Source organism: Tursiops truncatus, chromosome 5 (genome assembly GCF_011762595.2).
Source record: "Tursiops truncatus isolate mTurTru1 chromosome 5, mTurTru1.mat.Y, whole genome shotgun sequence".
NCBI lineage: Eukaryota > Metazoa > Chordata > Mammalia > Artiodactyla > Delphinidae > Tursiops > Tursiops truncatus.
This window is the reverse complement of record NC_047038.1, coordinates 70,638,718-70,658,188: the sequence shown is the minus strand read 5'-3', so window position 1 is coordinate 70,658,188 and position 19,471 is coordinate 70,638,718. Positions and strand designations below refer to the sequence as shown.

Here is a 19,471-nt window from a genome sequence, read left to right as displayed (position 1 = left end):
AATTAGACTTCAGAAAATGCTAATAGGATCAAATCTTTTTGAAATCTTGTTAGTCATGAGTTTAGGAGCCTAGGTGTTTTAGAAAGAGACATGAGACTAAATTAAAAAACAGGAACAACAACATTTTACTGCATGTCTCAATATTTCACAGTGGACTTTCACAGACATATCATTTGAACCTCACAGACAACACTATGAGGTACAGCGGGTATTGTCTGATTGACTTTTTATTTTCAGAGGGAGAAAGATGTGAAAGTTTGGGTTGGAGTATAAGTCTTTTCCCTTTTCTATCCCCATCTCTTCCTTTCATTTTGTGGAGGGGAAGCATGGACACAAAAATAAGTTGTGCCACATTTTCAGAAGACTGGTATCACTCGGTCAAACTGTACTGCATCTCAACCCACAACTAGGCTTCTAGGAAGCCTATTACAATATTATTACCAATTCATTTGATGAGAAGAGAAAGTGGAGCAGAATTTGAGTAAGTGTTTCTTTTGGTTGAATCACAGACCTGGGTCTCTCAATTTCATTTCCATTTCATGCAGAGAAGCAACTTCCTCTTCTTGTGGGGCATGGATAACCATCACAGTTGACCCCAATATACTTAATGTGCAGCCTATTTTCCCATGAATGTTCAAGTGCTCATTTAAAAAATAGGAAGACAACAGTGCACTGTTGGAAGAAGAAAAAAAAAATCACTCTTGTTCAGTTACCTTTGGATTCCATGGCAGCTCAGACGTCGCACTGCAGTGCGCACCAATCTGTATCCCAATCAACTGATTGGAATATGCTACGTGACACTGAAAACCCTGGTTGGCTGGCTTCCTTCCTTCCTTCCTTCCCTCCCTCCCTCCCTCCCTCCCTTCCTTCCTTTCTGTGTGTGAAGTTCGTTATATATTACTAAATTTGTATCTAGAAAAATACAAGTAATCAAGTCTGCTTAATTGCTTTTATAGTTAAAAAGTTATAACAGGCATTCTATACACCTGTAATCTTCCCATGACCTTCTAAGAGGTCCCACTCAATTCATTTTGAATTTCCCCATTTTCTCCGGTAAAGCCAAACAAAATGGAAGAACTTTTACATCTTACTGGCATGACACATTTAGAACATGTGTGCTCATGAAAGCTTCAAAGAACGATATATACCTAAAGAAGAATTACTCTGCTCAGGGCCAATAGTTACCTGGTACACACAAGTACAACCGTATGGGTTGTCAAAATATTAAAATATTTCCTGACCGGCTGCTATTGCTCTGATACTTTCACCTATTCACTGCTCCCACTACCTTGTTGCCATGGCCTCAGGAAGTTCTAGGTTGGCACCACCACGGACACAGATGCCATCCTGCGGCTCAACCAGTAGGGCCACTGTGGCCCCTTCTCCTGATGCCCTGGCACTCCCACCAGGGCATTATCAGTATCCATTTGCACCCAAGACTATGGTCAATTACCAGGTGCTTTCTGCGAGTCACTCTCACGTGGCCACTGATGAGGACGGCAGCCTCAGCAAAAAGTGCTACTACCGATATCTACCATTCACTAGTAGCCAGTGTTCTAGTGCTTTCTGTATGGACTCACTTACTTCTCACAACAATCCTACAAAGACGGTGAAAAGAAGTGGGTAGCCTTAGTCATAAGCTTTCTTCTAGAGGTTGGTAATGAATGGAGATAAAAGGAAAAGAAAAAGACAACAAACAAAACAGTTGCTTAGTTACAAAATAAAAGAGTTCATGGAACACATTCATTTGGAATCATAATAAAGACCAACTCAGAAATGTTAGATCCACTTTTTATTGACAGGAAAATGACTCCTGTTTCCAGTACTAAAAGAAACTAAGATATCTCCAAACACAAGTATCCAGCAGACAATGCAAGAGTTTTAGTGAAAGTTGAAATTTAACCCGAACACCATGCTTTGTAAAGTCCTCTGACAACTACGGTCATTAGCCACTATGACAACAGAAAGCATTAAAAGGGCTGCAGCAATTTGTTCAGGTGAGAGGGAAAAAAAATCTGCTTGGCTCCACTGCATCGTCACAAAGAAAACGCACAATTACTCTGTGTTTTGTGGGAAGACCATCTATTTCCTGTTTCTCCTGCTCTTTATTGTATAGTCTTCTCACATTAGTTTTGTAATGTTCAAAATTCTGTTTTGAGGTATGCTTCGTCATCTGTTTCTTGTGGGTTAAGTTTATCATGGTATTAAAATCCCACAGAAGCCAAGTTCCTTATTGCTTACGTACCTTATGAGAACACTCAGCGCGCCCAGTGGGGTGACCAAGGTGGCAGGTGCAAAAGCATAAGCTGCAAAATTCGCAGCCTCGCCTGCTCCCACTGGAAAGCAAGCAGCAGCATTAATATAAAAGACAGGCTTATTGCTCCTATGAGAAAAACAACTGATACATGCAAAGCAGTCGTCTCTTATCCCACAGACACTCATATGTCTAATGAAAAGGAATAATTTAACTTCTTTTAGGGAAGGTGGGGAAGGTTTGATATTAAAAGGATAAACTGTAATTACCTGGTGATACAAACTCAATTAATGCAAAAAGTGGCGACAGAGGAATATCTATTTTCAATGACCTTCAATAAAGTTTTTAGTTACTTTAGAACCAGAAACATATGTGGTCACTCAGATGAAATCTAGAAGAGGTAGCTTTGGAGTAAGTAAGAATGATTGTTTGCTCAAGAATACCTACTGCTGTGCAAATTAACAATAAAGCAGCTTGTAAAATTAGAACGCTTTCTAGAGATGTATAGTCTAGGCAGGGGATAGGCAGAGATGCCTACCACGGGCCTGTGTAGTCAGGCACCTCTGGATTGCAGACGATCTACAAGTAAGTGACAGTATCTCAGTAGCTCAAGGATATCCAAGCAGCTCTTTGAAAGTCCTGACAACATGCTCCTGGAATCCTTATCTGAGGAACTCCAGGCTTCCATAAGATAGTGTGATGCAATTAACTTCTAGAGTGAGGGAACATCTTTCTAAGAGTTGGGCCCTTGAATTGGGGCCAAATTATTCTCATGGGTCACAACTGAATGCTTGCCCACAGAATGTAGCATTTCACGCTGTCAACCGTGCCAAGCAGACGCACTGTAGAGAGAGCTCCTGGAACAGATAAAAGACACCAGCACCCATTTTCTTTTTCCCTCTGGCTGCTATCCACTCCACCCCCCAAGCCCGACCCCAGCCCCTGCCAAATCTACAGGAGTAATCAGCTTTAAAATATCATAAAACAAATAGAAACATACAGAACGGTAGGAGACTGCTCTCTTCAGAGCAACAGTGGTAGTTTTCTCAGAATAGTAAGTAATGAAATGAAATTCATACTTTATGGCAAGATGAGAAAAATGGAAACATAATTTTCTTTTTTGGCCCATCTGGGCCTCCTCCCTCCCCTTTAGTGTGTGTTGTGCGTCTGCATTAACCAGACCTCCTTAGGAGATGACCTTCCTTCTTAATCTCATAAGGGCCCACTACTCTCTTTGTAAGTGCAGCTCTGGATTGCGTAAACTGTCCATTAGATGGCATTTAATGCCCCCTGTCTCAAGAACTTATAACTGTGCTTTGATCTCTAACAGGCGGAGCAGTTCTGTTTCTGAGAGGCTGTTCCCGGCTTATAATCCTCAGTTCGGTGTGAATAAAACTTTCCATTGTTTTCTTAGATCGACATGTTTTCTTGAATACTTCATTATTTATATTTTTATCATTACAGACAGCTTTCCAGGAAAATACTGATTTCATAATTAAAGTACTGTATGTTTGTCACTAGATAAAATCTCTGATGTTGAAGACTTGTGCTTTTCACTCTTCAATACTGGCAGAAACTTTGTGCATGGTGAGACTAAAATTACAAACATAGCCATATAATATTCTCCTTCTACTTTCATTCTATTGTGTGGGTAGAGGGTGGAGAGGTACGACAGACAGAGAGAGAGAAAAAAAGAGAAAGAATGATCCAAATATTTATTTGGAATCTTCCCAGCACAGTCCCTGACAACATTTACTCAAATGAAGTAAGAAAACAGATGTGAAAAACACCTTAAAAGCTGAAAAAGCTATACAAATTTAAATTATTTTTATTCACCATCCTGTAAGCAGATAGGGTATGGGATCCCCGGAGAAAAGAACCAGATATAGCTTTTTGACATAAGAGAAGCCGTTTTAGGACTAAGCCTTTTTGCTTGCCCTAAGCCACAATGCTTGCCCTCAAACAGGTCTCAGTAATTAATGATCTTAAGGGAACAAAAGAACAAACTGTTATCAGGCGAGAGAAGTAACAGCAGCAAAGATGATAAATCAGTTGTAAAGACTCCCAGTTCTGTGTCAATGGTAAAGATTAGCCTGAAGTACTTCCTTGAGCTATTTTGCAGAATTTAAGTCCCCTCAACCACCAGATCAACTTGAACCCGAGGGACGATGATGCTGACCTTTTCTTTTTCTTTTTTCTTAATTGAACCATGGTGCTTCCCCAGCATATATAACACTTATTTTTTAGAAGTTGTTTTTTTTAAGGTATTATAATTATTATTTTTAAATTTTTTAAAATTTATTTTTGGCCGTGTGGGGTCTTCGTTGCTGTGTGCGGGCTTTCTCTCATTGCAGCGAGCGGGTGCTACTCTTCGTTGCAGTGCACGGGCTTCTTGGTGGCTTCTCTTGTTGCGGAGCATGGGCTCTAGGTGCGCAGGCTTCAGTAGTTGCAGCATGTGGGCTCAGTAGTTGCGGCACACGGGCCCTAGAGCCCACGGGCTTCAGTAGATGCAGCGTGTGGGCTCAGTAGTTGCGGTGTGCGGGCTCTAGGGTGCGTGGGCTTCAGTAGTTGTGGCTTGAGGGCTCTAGAGTGCAGGTTCAGTAGTTGTGGCGGACGAGCTTAGTTGCTCCACGGCATGTGGGATCTTCCTGGACCAGGGCTCGAACCCATGTCCCCTGCATTGGCCGGCGGATTCTTAACCACTGCACCACAGGGAAGTCCTGATGTTGACCTTTTCTGACCCTCGTGACTTCCATCAGTTAATGCTTGGATTTTGTCAGCCTCTGCCCCAATTCTATGCTGAATTCTCCTCTGCTCAAGCCCCTTCATGAATATGCATGTACTTTTAGCTTAAAACTTTCCTAATTTTGCTGTTTGGGAAGACACTGCTTTGGGAAAGATCCCCAGTGTTCCCCTTACTTGCTGCAAGTAATAAATCCTTCCTTCTCCCAATCTCTGACTTGGTTGTGTCTTTTGACACCCATCAAGAGATAAACCCAGTTTTCAGGTAACAAGCCTTTTAGATACCACCATTTATTAAAGAAAAGTTATCCAATTCTTTCTTGTAACAGGATCTCAAAAATACTGAAATGTCTTACTTAGTACAAGAAAATCAATGGAAGTTTTAAGGCTTTTGGCTGCAGAGATGGCTGGAAGTAGTGTGAAACTACAATTTATGAAGTCCTTTCCCTGGAAGTTTCAGGCTTGGAATTTGAGAAAGTTCAGAGGAGTTAGGAGGGAGATATAAATCTGCAAAAGTGCCTGAGGGCGATACACTGCCTTCTTACTGGACATCACATTAGCGTTTAGAAAGTGCTTTCACCTCATACAGAGTCTCATTTAATCCTCAGGGCAAGTCTAGGAGGAAGGAGAGTGCTGGCAACCTTCATCTTCTCTCCATTTGTTCAGAGCTAAGCAGTCCAAGGGGACTTTCATTTATCCATATTTTGGTCCTGGCCAGGAAAGTGTACCTACTCTATGCAGCGAGAACAGTCACATATTGAATTAGGAGCTGGGAAAATGTGGTAGGGAAGCATTTTCCTCAATTGTTATGGGGAATAAAATACAAGAGAAGGAGAAGTTTGTGATAAAATATAAGATTCCAGACAATAACTTTTTTACTTGCATTCCAAAACAGTATTGAGAATGTGCAGGTGGCGGGGAGAAAGAGTAAAACTTAATTCTAAATACATGTGATTTATTTTATATGTAAGACATTATGCCCACACAAAAATTTCTAGACTTAAATGCCATCCTTAACACTTAGCTAAATTAATCAATTTGAACAATTGCATGTACTTTATCATTTTACAAGCAAACACTATTCTCGGCATTAAGGACTTACTTGAGAGTAATCCTGCCCACCAGAGCCATTCCTTGAGGTAAGAATATCCACCTTGTCCTAGGAAAATGATACAAATAGAAATTAAGTTCTAAAGTGGAGGAAGAGGGTTTGAGGAATTAACTTCTACAAAAGGTACCAGAGTATGGTTGGAAAACACAAGGCTTAAGGCCTAGTCAGTATATCTCATCTTTAGCTTATTTACTTGGTCATTTCCAGTAAATCTTCCATTTAGAAATCTTCTAAATCTTTTTTTATATTGTCTTTGATTTCACACAAAGTCAGTTTTTTCATTTGCAGGAAAATTTTATTTAGTCATCAGGTTTACTACTGTCTACTGAAAAGAAATGCACAACCTGAAAGTTGAGAATTATGCTTTATTCGGTGGACTTGCTGAGGACTTCAGCCCAGGAGGCAGCCTCTCAGACAGCTCTGAGCAACTGCCCTGAATAAGTAAGGGAGGAGTCAGGATATATAGGAGTTTTTGCAAAAACAACAAACAAACAAAACAGGTAGTTGGAACATCAAAAGATTACCATTAATTCAAGAAAATGAATTTAGCACTTTTCTATGTATGGGAAGATGCAAGAGTCTGGGCTCATTGAAATCATTCCTTTGATATGCACTTTAACTATCTAGGGCCAGTATCCTGTTTTCTCCATCCTGAACGGCCTCAGGATGCACTGTCTGCTAGGGGCTGCAGTGGCTAATGGCCTGATGTTGGCAACACCCTTTGTTTACTGATATGGCAGGTTATATTTTTCATCCACACTATATTTATGCCATTCAGATATGGACATAGAGTATTATAAGCCCTAAATACTTTGTTTCAGCCACAGTTAAAAAATTAAAGACAGAAAACCATAAATCATAAATTAGGTTGGTACCTAAGGAGGACCTCAAAGGGATGAAGATGGTTGACATAAGAGCTTTTGAGATTTTGGATAGTCAATGAGAGAATAGCCAGCATTGGCCAGCTGGATTCTACTTATTCTCTACCTTGGCACCATGAAATTGAATTTGTCTAGTCTACTGAAAAGGACAAAAACCTTTCCTAAGATATTCAGAGAGTTATCTTCCCACTCTGTAATTTGTGAGCTTAAGTCATTGTTATGATTGTTTTAGAAATTGCAATTTTCTCACCAATTTTAATATACTTAACGCTGTGAACTTGACCTATCTGATTTTGTTATAGTTAAGCTAAAAAGGATATGTTAGCTGTGAGGATTATGTTGCAAAGCAGTTAACCATGTTTATTTATGACTTTCTCCTTACAAAATTTGCAAATAACCAAATTGGAAAATTAAAATATGATTTCATATGCTGTTTTTAAAAAACTTAATATCACAAATACTTTCTCAGCCCTTAATGATTGAATAGTCTAAAATCTGGTCTATTATATATTATTATTATTAATTTAACCTGTATGAGACCATATATATATATATATATATATATATATATGTATATATAATATATATGTGTTTGTTTTCTGTGTCTGTGAGTCTGTTTCTCTTTTGTATATATATTCATTTGTATTATTTTATAGATTCCACATCTAAGTGATTTCATATATTTGTCTGACTTACTTCACTTAGTATAATATTCTCTAGGTTCATCCATGTTGCTGTAAATGTTAAGATTTCATTTACTTTTATGGCTGAGTAATATTCCATTGTATTTATATACCCCATCTTTTTAATCCAGTCATCTGTTGATGGGCACCTGGGTTGTTTCCATGTCTTGGCTATTGTCAATAGCGCTGCTTTGAACATTGGGGTGCATGTATCTTTTCAAATTAGAGTTTTCGTCTTTTTTGAAAATATGCCCAGGAGTGGGATTGCTGGATCATATAGTAGCTCTATTTTTATTTAAGGAAACTCTATACTGTTTTCCACAGTGGCTGTACCAATTTACATTCCCACCAGCAGTGGAGGAGGGTTCCCTTTTCTCCGCACCCTCTCCAGCATTTCTTATTCGTAGACTTTTTTGATGATAGCCATTCTGACCAGTGTGAGATGATACCTCATTGTAGTTTTGCTTTGCATTTCTCTAATAATTAGCAATGCTGAGCATCTTTTCATGTGCCTATTGGCCATCTGTATGTCTTCTTTTAAGAAATGTCTATTTAGATCTTCTGTCCATTTTTTGATTGGGTTGTTTTTTTGATATTGAGTTGTACTAGCTATTTGTATATTTTGGATATTAACCCCTCATTGGTTACATTGTTTGCAAATATTTTCTCCCATTACATAGGTTGTCTTTTTAGTTTTTTGGTGGTTTCCTTTGCTGTGCAAAAGCTTTCAGTTTGATTAGGTCCTGTTTGTTTATTTTTGCTTTTATTTCTTTTGCTTTGGGAGACTGATCTAAAAATATTGCCACGATTTATGTCCAAGCATGTTTTGTCTATGTTCTCTTCTAGGAGTTTTATGGTGTCACATCTTATATTTAGCTCTTTCAACCATTTTGAGTTTATTTTTGTATATGGTATGAGGAAATATTCTAATTTCACTGATTTACGTGTAGCTGTCCAGCTTTCCCAGCGCCACTTGTTGAAGACACTGTCTTTTCTCCATTGTATATTCTTGCTTCCTCTGTTGTAGATTAATTGACCGTAGGTGTGTGGGTTTACTTCTGGACTCTCTATTCTGTTCCACTGATCTATATGTCTGTTTTGTGCCAATACGACACTGTTTTGATTATAGTACTGTAGCTTCGTTCGCTTCTTAAGACAAATTCCTAGAGGTAGAATTATTAGATTTTAAGATATTAACATTTTTAAGCTTTCCCAAATTGCTCTCAGGAAAGTTTGTACCCATTTATATTGCTTCCACCAATGTTTGAGAGGGCTATCTATTTCCCAAATTCCCTTACCAACATAGGGCATTATTTTTTAAAGAAAAACCAAATATTGTTAAAATAGTAGGTAAAACCCAGGAGTTCAATGTTATATAGTTGGTATATCTTTGGGTATTAGTGAAGTAACATTTACTTAGGTATGTTTATTGGCCACTTACAATTCTTATTCTGTGAGTTCCTTGTTTATGTGTTTTGCCTTTTTTCTGTTATGTACCTATCTTTTTCTTATCGACTATAATCACTCTTTGTATATTGTGACTTAACTACCCTTTGTCATATAGTTTGAAAATTTTCTCCACATGTCATTTCCTTTTTAGTTTCAGTTAAAGGTGTTTTCATGTAGGATTTTTTTTTTTTTGTGGGGGGTCAATCCAGATAATCTCTTCCTTTATATAGAATTGTTTCTTCCTTTATCTTTATGCTTAGGAAGACTTTCTTTTAGGTTTTTTTTTAAAAAAATATTTCATTTTAAATTTAACTCTAAACTATGAGGAATCTATTTTACCAAATGGTATAAAGTAAAGCTCTCACATTTGTCTCCTCTAGTTTTTGCCAGTTGTCTCAGTACTTTTGATTGAATAATTAATCCTTTCTCCAGTGGATTGAAATGCCAGTTTTAAAAATTGTATATTAAATTGCTGTATGTACTTATATAAGTTTTCAATTATCTTTTATTATTTTGTCTATCTTTGTTAATGCCAAACTGTTTTATCTATGTCCCCTCAATAGTACTCTTTTATAAACTTGTTTGCACAATTCATAGCCATTTATTTTCCCCTATGAACCTTAGAACGATATTTAACTCTTTTAGGACATTATTCTTGATAAGAATGAATAGAAAACTCATGGTTAATGAAGGATAGCCAAGCAGAGCTACACAGCTTCTGAAATGTCACTACAAATAGTAACCTAACTCTACTGCAATCCATTTACTGATTTGACAATACTTATTGGGTGCCAACCCCTATGCTAGGGTACGTTCCTGCTCTTGTGAATCTACTGTCAAACAAGTAAGCCTGTTGACAACAAGTAAATAGACAATTAATGTACAATGACAAGTTATTCCAAGTACAACGAAGGAAACCCTTAGTGCAGTGATAGAGAATAGCAGGGGTAGAGGTGAGTGAAACCTCCCCAGAGAGGATGGTCGAGGAAGGCCTTTCTGCAGGGGTGATAGTTTAGCTGAAGTCTGAAGGATGAGTCAGCTAAATGACAGTCAGGCAGAAGAGAGCTGCAGACAAAGGAAAAGACCTCGAGGTGGGAGAGAATTCCGTACATTCCAGGAGCCAGAGAAAAGCACACGATAGTGAAGGAGGCTGAAGATGAAGCTAGAGAGGTAGCACAGGCCATTTTAGGCAGCAGGTGAGGTCAGAGACTGTGCAAGGATGTTTGGATTTTACTCTGAGTGCAAAGAAAAGCCACTGATGTGTTTTAATCAGGGGAGTCGCCTGATCTGACTAAATCCTGGAATCTCAGACTAAGGCTATGAAAGAAGAGCTCATCCCACACCCCAACCTCTTGCATTTTAGTCTCACCCTAAAGGAGACACAACTGGCTCAATCCTGGAAACTGCTGAGGACAGTTGCTAAGAACAGGAATAGGGGTGAAGACAGAGACAGTGAAATGTTATTCCTGTAGCACCGTGGTCTTACAGTAGGATGATTTCTGCAATTAGAAACTTGAATTCGTTAGCTGCATCCATTTCTTACCAGCTCTAGTAACGCCCCTGTTGGCCAGTTGTAAGAGGCCCTTTTTTTTCAAGATGAAACTGGAGCCAATAAAAATACTGGAACTTATTGCCAGTACCAGGCCCACATAAAGACTGTATTTGTTCTCTGCATTTGCAGAAATGCTGCAGTTGGTTATGCTGGAATTCAGGTCCCTGTAGAGGACAGGAGAAGCCAGCAGCTGTGACACACGTGTGATCTCACACCAAGCCTGGGAGGCATTCGGACAGATCAGAGACAGCACGTAGCCTGGAAAAGGGAAAGAGGGAAATGTCAACCGACGAAAGGGAGACACACTAATCTTTATTTTCTTTCTCCAAGAAAGAGAAACTTGAGTGGGCGGTACTGACACACTGTTTTTTTACTGCCCGATGGGCGGTCTCCAGCACGTGGTCCACGGGCTCACAGGTTCAGCTGGGCTCACACAGGTTCTTCAAAATGTCTGCAAAGTTGTTGAGCTGTTATCATGCAAATATGCGAGACTTCACGTGAAAGTCTGGATTCCTCTCATAAAATGGAAGATCTAGCAGTACTCGGTTCTCTGCTCCAGCCAGCAGCAGCCTGCTGGAGCAGCCTGGAGCTGTTCAGACCCGGCTTGGGCTCAGCGGTTCATCACAGCCCTACAATGTCCACTTCTCTCCTTCATGCCATCAGTGTGTCTCCAGGAAAGCAGCAGCATATGTGGCGACTGAAGGTGGAAAAGGGCAGAGCAACCCTGTGGGTCTAGAAATCACCATGTTACAGGAAACTGAGCTATCCCACTTGGTGGGGTACGAATTGTTCATTTCAGAAAACATGTTTAAAAGCGGGTTTAGTTTTCTGGACCACTTTCCTAAAAAGAATAATTTTGCAGGTCTACTAACTCACTTCCTCCTTAAAAAAAAAAAAAGAATCTAATAGACAAATGAATTAAATATCAGGAGGTTTTTTTTTTTTTCCTGAATAGGATTCAAATGAGCATTTAAATCCACTGAACCAGACCCATTATTAAGGGCCTTTCTTTTTTTTTTTGAGGCTAAATACTAAAACACAGAATAAAAACATTTTACACTAAGAAACTTTTTATAATCTATTCTCCACTCAAAAAGCTGCAAACAAGGTGACACCGTGACTAGGTTTTCTGACCATCTTCTCAACTTTTTTTGTTCCATTTAAAAGGCATATTTCCCTAGCATGACTTACCTTAAACAAAAATGGGCAAAGAAAAATTAATCAACTACAATTTTAGAATTAAGTGAAAAAAGAAAATCAGTTTTACATCTCAAAAATCTTAAGAGGGCACATGAACAACTAAATGATGTCTTAGAAACAAAACTTTAAAAACAGGATCTATGCCTCCTGGGCAAAGCATTATGAAGTTATGTGAATCTTACCACATACACAGTTGAGAAACAACCGTAAAGTTCAGGGCTAGCAAAAGGTAAAATAATTGAATTCAGTCTTTTCGTGATTACTATTTCATTTATCTCTGTAATTTGAAAATGAACCAACTTTGATCCTGTGATACAGGATAAATTCTGGGACAAAACTTCTAAATATTCCAAAGAGAATTATATTACTTCAGGGATATTCTATGGTAACTGAGGAATTGTTCAGGCTGGGTGTTTTAGTAAGAATTGCTGCAAATTTTCACATAAGCTAGCATCTAGCAATCTGTCCCAGGCACTGTTCATCTCATCCAACCCCTAAGAGTGCAAAGTAATATTTGGTAGTAAGAGTTTGATTACGTGAATTCTTGGGAAAACATCTGACTCGACTGTCCAGTAAACTCCATGGCTGCATTAGTGTCACTTACTATGTAGTTAACATAACCATTCCAAAACTTTATCTCTGGAAACAGTGTGGGTGGACCTCATTCCAATCAAACAATATTCTTTCTGAGCTGTTGACACAGCAAAATGTTTCCAACATTTTAGGGGGTGTGGAGGCAGAAGGTGATAAGGGAGTGCAAATAAGTTTTGTTGCCTTTTATAAGTTCTCATTGTAAGCGGACATTAATGTTGCAAGGTATTTTTTTTAACTTAAAAAGTTTAAAAATTTTTAAAACTTAAAAAAAAATTTTTTTAACTTAAAAATTTTTTTAATTATTTTTTTTTGGCTGCATTGGGTCTTTGTTGCTGCACACAGGCTTTCTCTAGTTGCGGCGAGCGGGGGCTACTCTCAATTGCGGTGCGCGGGCTTCTCATTGCGGTGGCTTCTCTTGTTGTGGAGCACGGATTCTAGGCGCACGGACTTCAGTATTTATGGTGCTCAGGCTCAGCAGTTGTGGCTCGCAGGCTCTAGAGCTCAGGCCCAGTAGTTGTGGTGCACAGGCTTAGTTGCTCCACGGCATGTGGGATCTTCCTGGACCAGGGATCGAACCTGTGTCCCCTGCATTGGCAGGCGGATTCTTAACCACTGAACCACCAGGGAAGTCCCAATGCTGCAAGTTTTATGGCAGGAAAAAGTAATAAAAATCTTGTCTAGTTACTGACCTTAGAACTTAAATTGTTTTATGTTTGGGGAGCATATTAAGGAGGGAGCCCACAGCAGGTATGACTGAAGGAGGGAGTGACTGGCAGGTTGGTGGGTGTGGAGTGGTGCTGGGCAGGAGGGGAGAGATGGATGAAGCAGAACGTGTGGGCAGGGACTTTGGAAGGTTTCAGAGGAATTAGAGATATCTCAAAATCAGAGGTGGCTTATGATTCTAGTAAGCAAAGTAATCCTCCAGAGTTTAATCCAAACCTTCTTCAACACAGAAAATTTATTACATTACTCATTTTTCATTTTATTTTATTTTATTATTATTATTGTTTTTGGCCGCATTGCCCGGGCTTGTGGGATCTTAGTTCCCCGCCCAGGGATTGAACCCGAGCCCTCGTCACTGAAAGCTCGGAGTCCTAACCACTAGACCACCAGGGAATTCCCCTTTATTTTTCATTTTAATAGACACTGTCAATAACCCTCTCAAGTGTCTGTACCAATTTACACTCCTGTCAGCAAACAGCATGATGTTGTAACTTCTTTGATGTTATTATATATTGTTCTAAATATTGGATAATTAAGATTTAGGAAATATATGTCAGTTATAAAGAAAAAAATAATTCAATACACACCAATGTATCAACCACCCATTTTAAGAAATAACAACTTGGGAATTCCTTTGCGGTCCAGTGGTTAGGGCTCAGCGCTTTCACGGATGGTGGAACTAAGATTCCGCAAGCCGTGTGGTTTCAACTGTCCTGATTTTCTGTCTAATACTCCTTTTCTTTAAAAAAATGATTTCCCCTATAAGATTATATCTTTAAATAATAAAGTGTTTCGTTTGCCTCTTTTTGCACCTTCTAAAAATGTAATCATATAGTATGTATTCTTTGGTGACTTGCTTGTTTTTGAGATTTATCAATCTTGATGTTCTGGCTGTAAGGTTTGGTTTTTTCCCCACAGTTCTATAGAATTCCACTGCATGACTATCTCACCATTAATTTTTCTATTTTATAGTTGGTGGACATTGGATAATTTACAGTGTTTTTGCTTTTACAAACAGTGCTGCTAATGTTCTCAGTTATGTTAAACCAAATGAAATTGATGATATTTGACAATTTTTGACCCTACATAAATAGCAGTTTCATATGATTCAACTTAATATGTATCTTCTATGTACGGGTGTGAATGTTTCCTTACAGACACACACAACTTAAAAATTTTAAAACAAAGTGAAATTTTCTATAGGATTATATGCCTTTTCCCACCTTTAGCTCCATTACAAATTATCTATAATCTTGAGCAAGTTGAGTCATCACTCTTGGTTTCAGTTTCTTCGTCTCTAAAATGAAGGAGTTGGACTTGATGATTCTAAAGACCCCTTCCTTAATTTTGTGGTTTCATCATAAGCTATCTTGGTTCCCAGAGTTAGTTACTTATAATCCTGGTAGCTCATAAATATTGCTGATGGACCAGCTCTAAATTCATAGGCACTTGTAGCTGGAAGACATTTTAAAGAAACTGAGGCCAAGATATTAAGTGACTTGCCAAAGTCATGTAACTGCCCAAACAGGGCCAGGTAACGCAATTCCCAGGCTACTATTCTTTCTATTTCAGAAAAGTAAACACATAAAGTACAAATAGAGTCAGTTAAAATTTATTATTGTTTATACAAAGATGAAATGCTTTAATTTTTCCAAGTTCTATTTGTCTACAGAGAATAATAATATATATAGTCCAATTATTACATGGAATAGGGTATCGGTATCTTGGTTTCTGAGAAATCAGTGACTATATAAAACTACATTTTTAATCACTGCAAGATATTTCCAATTTGAGAAAATCATTGTCTCACCATCCATTCTACTGGTTAGTTTGGATTATTATTCAGCAATTAGTCACTTCCTTACCCCTCCCGACAAGGGCAGAGTATTCTTCCCTTGATGTCAGCTGGGAGTGAATTGGTGGCCAATGGGACATCAGCAGAGGTGATACAAGGAGAGGGTTCAAATGTACTTACATGGTTGGGTCTACCACCTGGTATTATGGTTGGCTTTACTCTCTTGCACCTCTGTACTTTTCAGGAATAGAGCTTCCCTGAGCAGCTGCTGCCCCTTCAGCTTGATCCCAGAATGAAAACATATGGAGCAGACCTAAGCTTATCCCACATTAAGGAGCCAAACCCAGGTGGGTATGTAGCCTGATGCAGAGACACCCAGGTGTACCCAGTCTAGATTAGTCAACCATCAGCTGGCCTACAGACACATAAGCAAGAATATATGATTGTTGCTTTCAGCCTTTGGGTTTTGGGTTGTGTGTTATACAGCAATAGGTGACTGATACACCTGCCTATTTATATTAGCAAAGGAAAGAGTGAATGAAATCTCTCATGTCTCCTACAGTTTGTTCTCCAAGTATCAGCCAGTGTGAATCAGATTATATCACTCCCCTGCTTAATTCCCCATGAATTTTCATGGCAGTTATAACAGTCTAGATTCCTAATCCTGGACTTAAAAAAAAAAGCTTTACATGCTCTAAAGCTTGCTCATCTCTGACATTACATTGCATTACTCTTTCTCTCTCATTCTCTGAAAAAACACTGGTTGTCTTTTTCATTCTTTGATTCAATATATATTTATTGAGTATCTATTATCTGTCAGGCATTTTTTAGAAGCTGGGGTTACAACAGTGAGTAAAATAAAATTCCTGCTCTATTACATTCATTCTAACGGGGAGGGGAATAAACAAGTGAACTAATAACTACAGAATATGTTGAGTGCCATGGAAAGCAGTAAAAGCCGCATGAAGGAGTATTTTTTTTAAAAAACAGCATTGAATGGAAAAACCTCTCTGCTAAGCGTAAATGCAAACACCCAGACTTGGGAATTTGCTTGAGGGGGTGGGAGGAACTGCACCAGCCAGGCTGGCTGGTGAGAGAAGGGAGATAGTATGAGATGAGGTCAAAGAGTAGCGGGGACAAGCTCAGGTGAAATGAGCTTTTAGATAAGTAGGTCCAATCTTGTCATTTCTCCTTGCAAAATTCTGTAATGGCTTCCCTTTTCATTCAGAAAAAATCCAAAATCCGCACCACAGTGTACAAGGGCCTCCAGAATCCTGGCCTCCAGCGTTCTCTGTAACCTCATTCCCTAATTTTTTCCCCTCTTCCTTTCATAGGCTAAATTCCTTCTCACCTTAAAGCTTTTAAGTAGCCTTTACTTGTTACTAGTGCTAGTAGCGGCTGGCATGCCTAACTCCTCTTCACTGAGCTCTCACTTTCTTAGAAAGGCCTTCTCTGCCTTTCCAATCTAAAGGAATTTCTCACTTTCCATCATACAATTTAATACTGCCAACCAAACAGACTTCCTCTTACAGCTTAATTATGGCTTTGTAACAACATCGTATATCCATATATCAATTTTATTTATTCACCCAACAAATCAGTTGTTGAACACCTACCATGCAAGGCACCATGTTAAGTATACATTCATGCAACACTTAACAAATTCTTACTGAGCACTTCCTGTGTGCCAGGGTCTTGTTCTAAGAACTGGTGAGACAGTGATCAACAAGACAGGTAAACAGGTCTCTGTTCTCATGGAAACTGACAATGTTAGTGAGAAAATGAACAGAAAAACAGGAATAAGGGGAGTAGAATAGGAATGAGAAATAATTTAGAGCAAATTTGGAGCAGGTAAGAATGAGAAATAAGTTTGAGTAAATTTGGAAATCAAGCAGATATATTTAGCAGATATATCTACATATGAACTCTGATAGGGCTGGGCAAGAAGCACATTATTTCAAGTAACCCAAATAAATTTGAGCAGATACTGTTGATTTTTTATAAAGTTAAAAATTTGTATCTCTAAACAAGATTGTCCCACTGTCAGTGTTTTTGGAGGTCAAATACTCTATGAGGACTGTTGACCATCAGATTTCCTACATAAACTGCTGCAAGTAATAACATATTGCTTTTTGAACAACCTTTAGTGAAGAATTTTTAATACCTTAAAGCACTTTAATACCTTAAAGCACTTAGGAAATCTACAGAAGGCTGAAAAAACAACTTCTGCTTTTAATCGTCCTGTAAAAAGCAACTTCTGCTTTTAATCGTCCTGTAAAAATCTGGAGAAAATCTTTTTTAGTGTAACATAAAAGAAGCTATAGTTTACGTAGAAAATGCAACTTGTCCTGCTGATAAAAGTTATGTGCATTTGGTGGAATTTTGAGAAATGTTTATAATATGGATTTTTTTTTAACGAGTAAAATCTCAGAATTATTAATGTATACCACTGCATCCAAGAGGCCAGAGAATGGGGATGGACACCTACAGAAAAAAACAAAGGCTCAAATAATTTTGTGCTTGGTTGGATTGCTAATTATGAAAACCAATTATCTGGGCCTCTAGACCCAGACTGTCTAGGACCAGATTGTCTTGCAAATCCCTCTATTCTAGAACTTAGGCCAATGTCTGGCACATGGGACTCTTGTCATTTGAATAAATGAACAAATGAAAAATGGAGCCTTTACTCCATGTCAGGCTCTGAAGTGTGTGCTTCATGTGTAATCCCATCTGCATCTGTTCCTCAAACTCTAAACTGTAGGAATTATCCCCAATTTACAGATGAAGAAAGACAAGGAGGCCGTCATAGCTGAGAAGACTGGTGCCAAAGCCTAATCTCTTCCCACTACTGATAAGAAGGATTCTGATTTCTCTCAAGTCTTTCCCACTAGCATCCCACCTAATTAATTACCACAGTTAATTAACCCCAGGTATTAAGCATGGAGCTTGAATATTTCTTGTTGGAACTTAATGCATGAGCAAAGCAGGAAAATCATCCCTAAATTCAAACAATTGGATGTAATTCACACATCCTCCTTACTTACAGATCCTTGGGTAAACAAGGGTGGACGTGTTAGTAACAGTCTGACTTACCAGTTTAGGAATTCTTTAGACAAGAATGACTGACTGATTGTCTAGGAAATAATTCTAGATCCAGCTGCCTTAGTAACCACTTCCAAAACCTCAACTTCTGAATAGTTTGTGAATTGTTCAGTTATTTTTCTCTTTCTTTGTGTCCCTTCTTTCTCTTGGTGGCACAGTTTTGACTGGTTCACTGCCTTTTCCCCCCTTAAAACAACAACAACTCTCCGCGTCAAGGAATAAACTGGGAGAGCCAAGAGAAGAGAAAACCCGGGGAAGTTGCCAGCAATTTTGGAAAGATAGTTCTTGCCACGCCTCTCACTGGCCCCTCCCTCTTTACATCCTTACCGGGTAAAATAGAAATCTGCTTTTCTCTGGACTCTGTAAAAATTGAAAACTGTCATTTCATATGATACACACTGTCCGCCCGCGCCCACTCCCCGCCGCCGCAGCCGTGCCCCTACTTTTATCCGGACTCACGCGCGCCTTTGGTATTGAGATTGTAGAAAGCCTGCGAGTGTTGTAAACACCTGGCACAGGGCAAGGGGTGGCGCCCTAAGAGTTTACACGACGCAGGGAGCGGCTGAAACCCCAGACTAGAAAGCAGTGGGAAACCTAAATGAGTGCACCCAGTTCCCGGTCTCTTCCTCTGTCCTGCTCTCGCCTTAAGCAGCCACAGCGAGTCAGACGCGAGGGTACTGGGGTTGGAGGCGTTTTCATCACAAAGGAAGAGAGAGGTGGGCAGCCCAGGTTTGTTCAGAGCCCTCCCCCGGGGGGTGGGGCGGGGGGTGGTCCTGGGCGCCTGACCCTGCACTGTGTTTGACCCTCGCCAAGCCAGCGCCGGACGCAAGACTGGACTCCTGTCCGGTCCGCGGGCACGCCCTCTGCCCACTGGGTGAAGTCGACCACGGACTCTGGAAGTGAGTCCGAGTTAGTGGAAGCGTCTTTTTCAGATGAGACTTGAGAGTCTTCCTACAGCACCCTGATTACCCAGTCACGACCCTCAGCTCTCCGTATTTTACATGGATCTCTCTTCCGGACCAGGGTGGGAGCCACGTATGTCTTGTTCGACTCAAGCATCCCCACAGAGTCTGGCATATTGTAGGCACCAATAAATACTTGTTGACCGGCTGACTGGCGGAATGACTGAACGAATAAATGCATGAATGAGCCCGTGAAGAGTCGGCGTATCCCTTTCTGGTCTCCACAAGTACCCGGGACCGCCCGCCCGCTCTCTTCGCCACCTGAACGCCAGATCCTCCGGCTCTGGGCAGACACTCACCTTCTCGGCAGGGCTCTCCGGGTGGCAGCCTCACCTGGCCTCCCATGGCCCCCGACGAGGCTTCCCGGGCACAGAAGCTCGATCCTCACCCACCTGTGCTTCTCCTCCGCATGGATCAGCGTTG

The 19,471-nt window shown here is 39.8% G+C and overlaps 1 protein-coding gene across 1 annotated transcript in view; it reads right to left on the bottom strand.

The window, feature by feature from the left end:
• NIPAL1 (NIPA like domain containing 1) overlaps nt 1–19,471 on the bottom strand; it is a 23,049-nt gene extending 3,578 nt beyond the window's left edge. The window contains exons 1-5 of the mRNA XM_004316327.4: nt 19,348–19,471; nt 10,664–10,930; nt 6,099–6,155; nt 2,246–2,336; nt 512–672 (exon numbers count right to left, since the gene is read on the bottom strand). Of these exons, the coding sequence (XP_004316375.2) occupies nt 512–672; nt 2,246–2,336; nt 6,099–6,155; nt 10,664–10,930; nt 19,348–19,393 (622 nt within the window). The 5' untranslated portion in view covers nt 19,394–19,471. The remainder of the gene's footprint in view (nt 1–511; nt 673–2,245; nt 2,337–6,098; nt 6,156–10,663; nt 10,931–19,347) is intronic.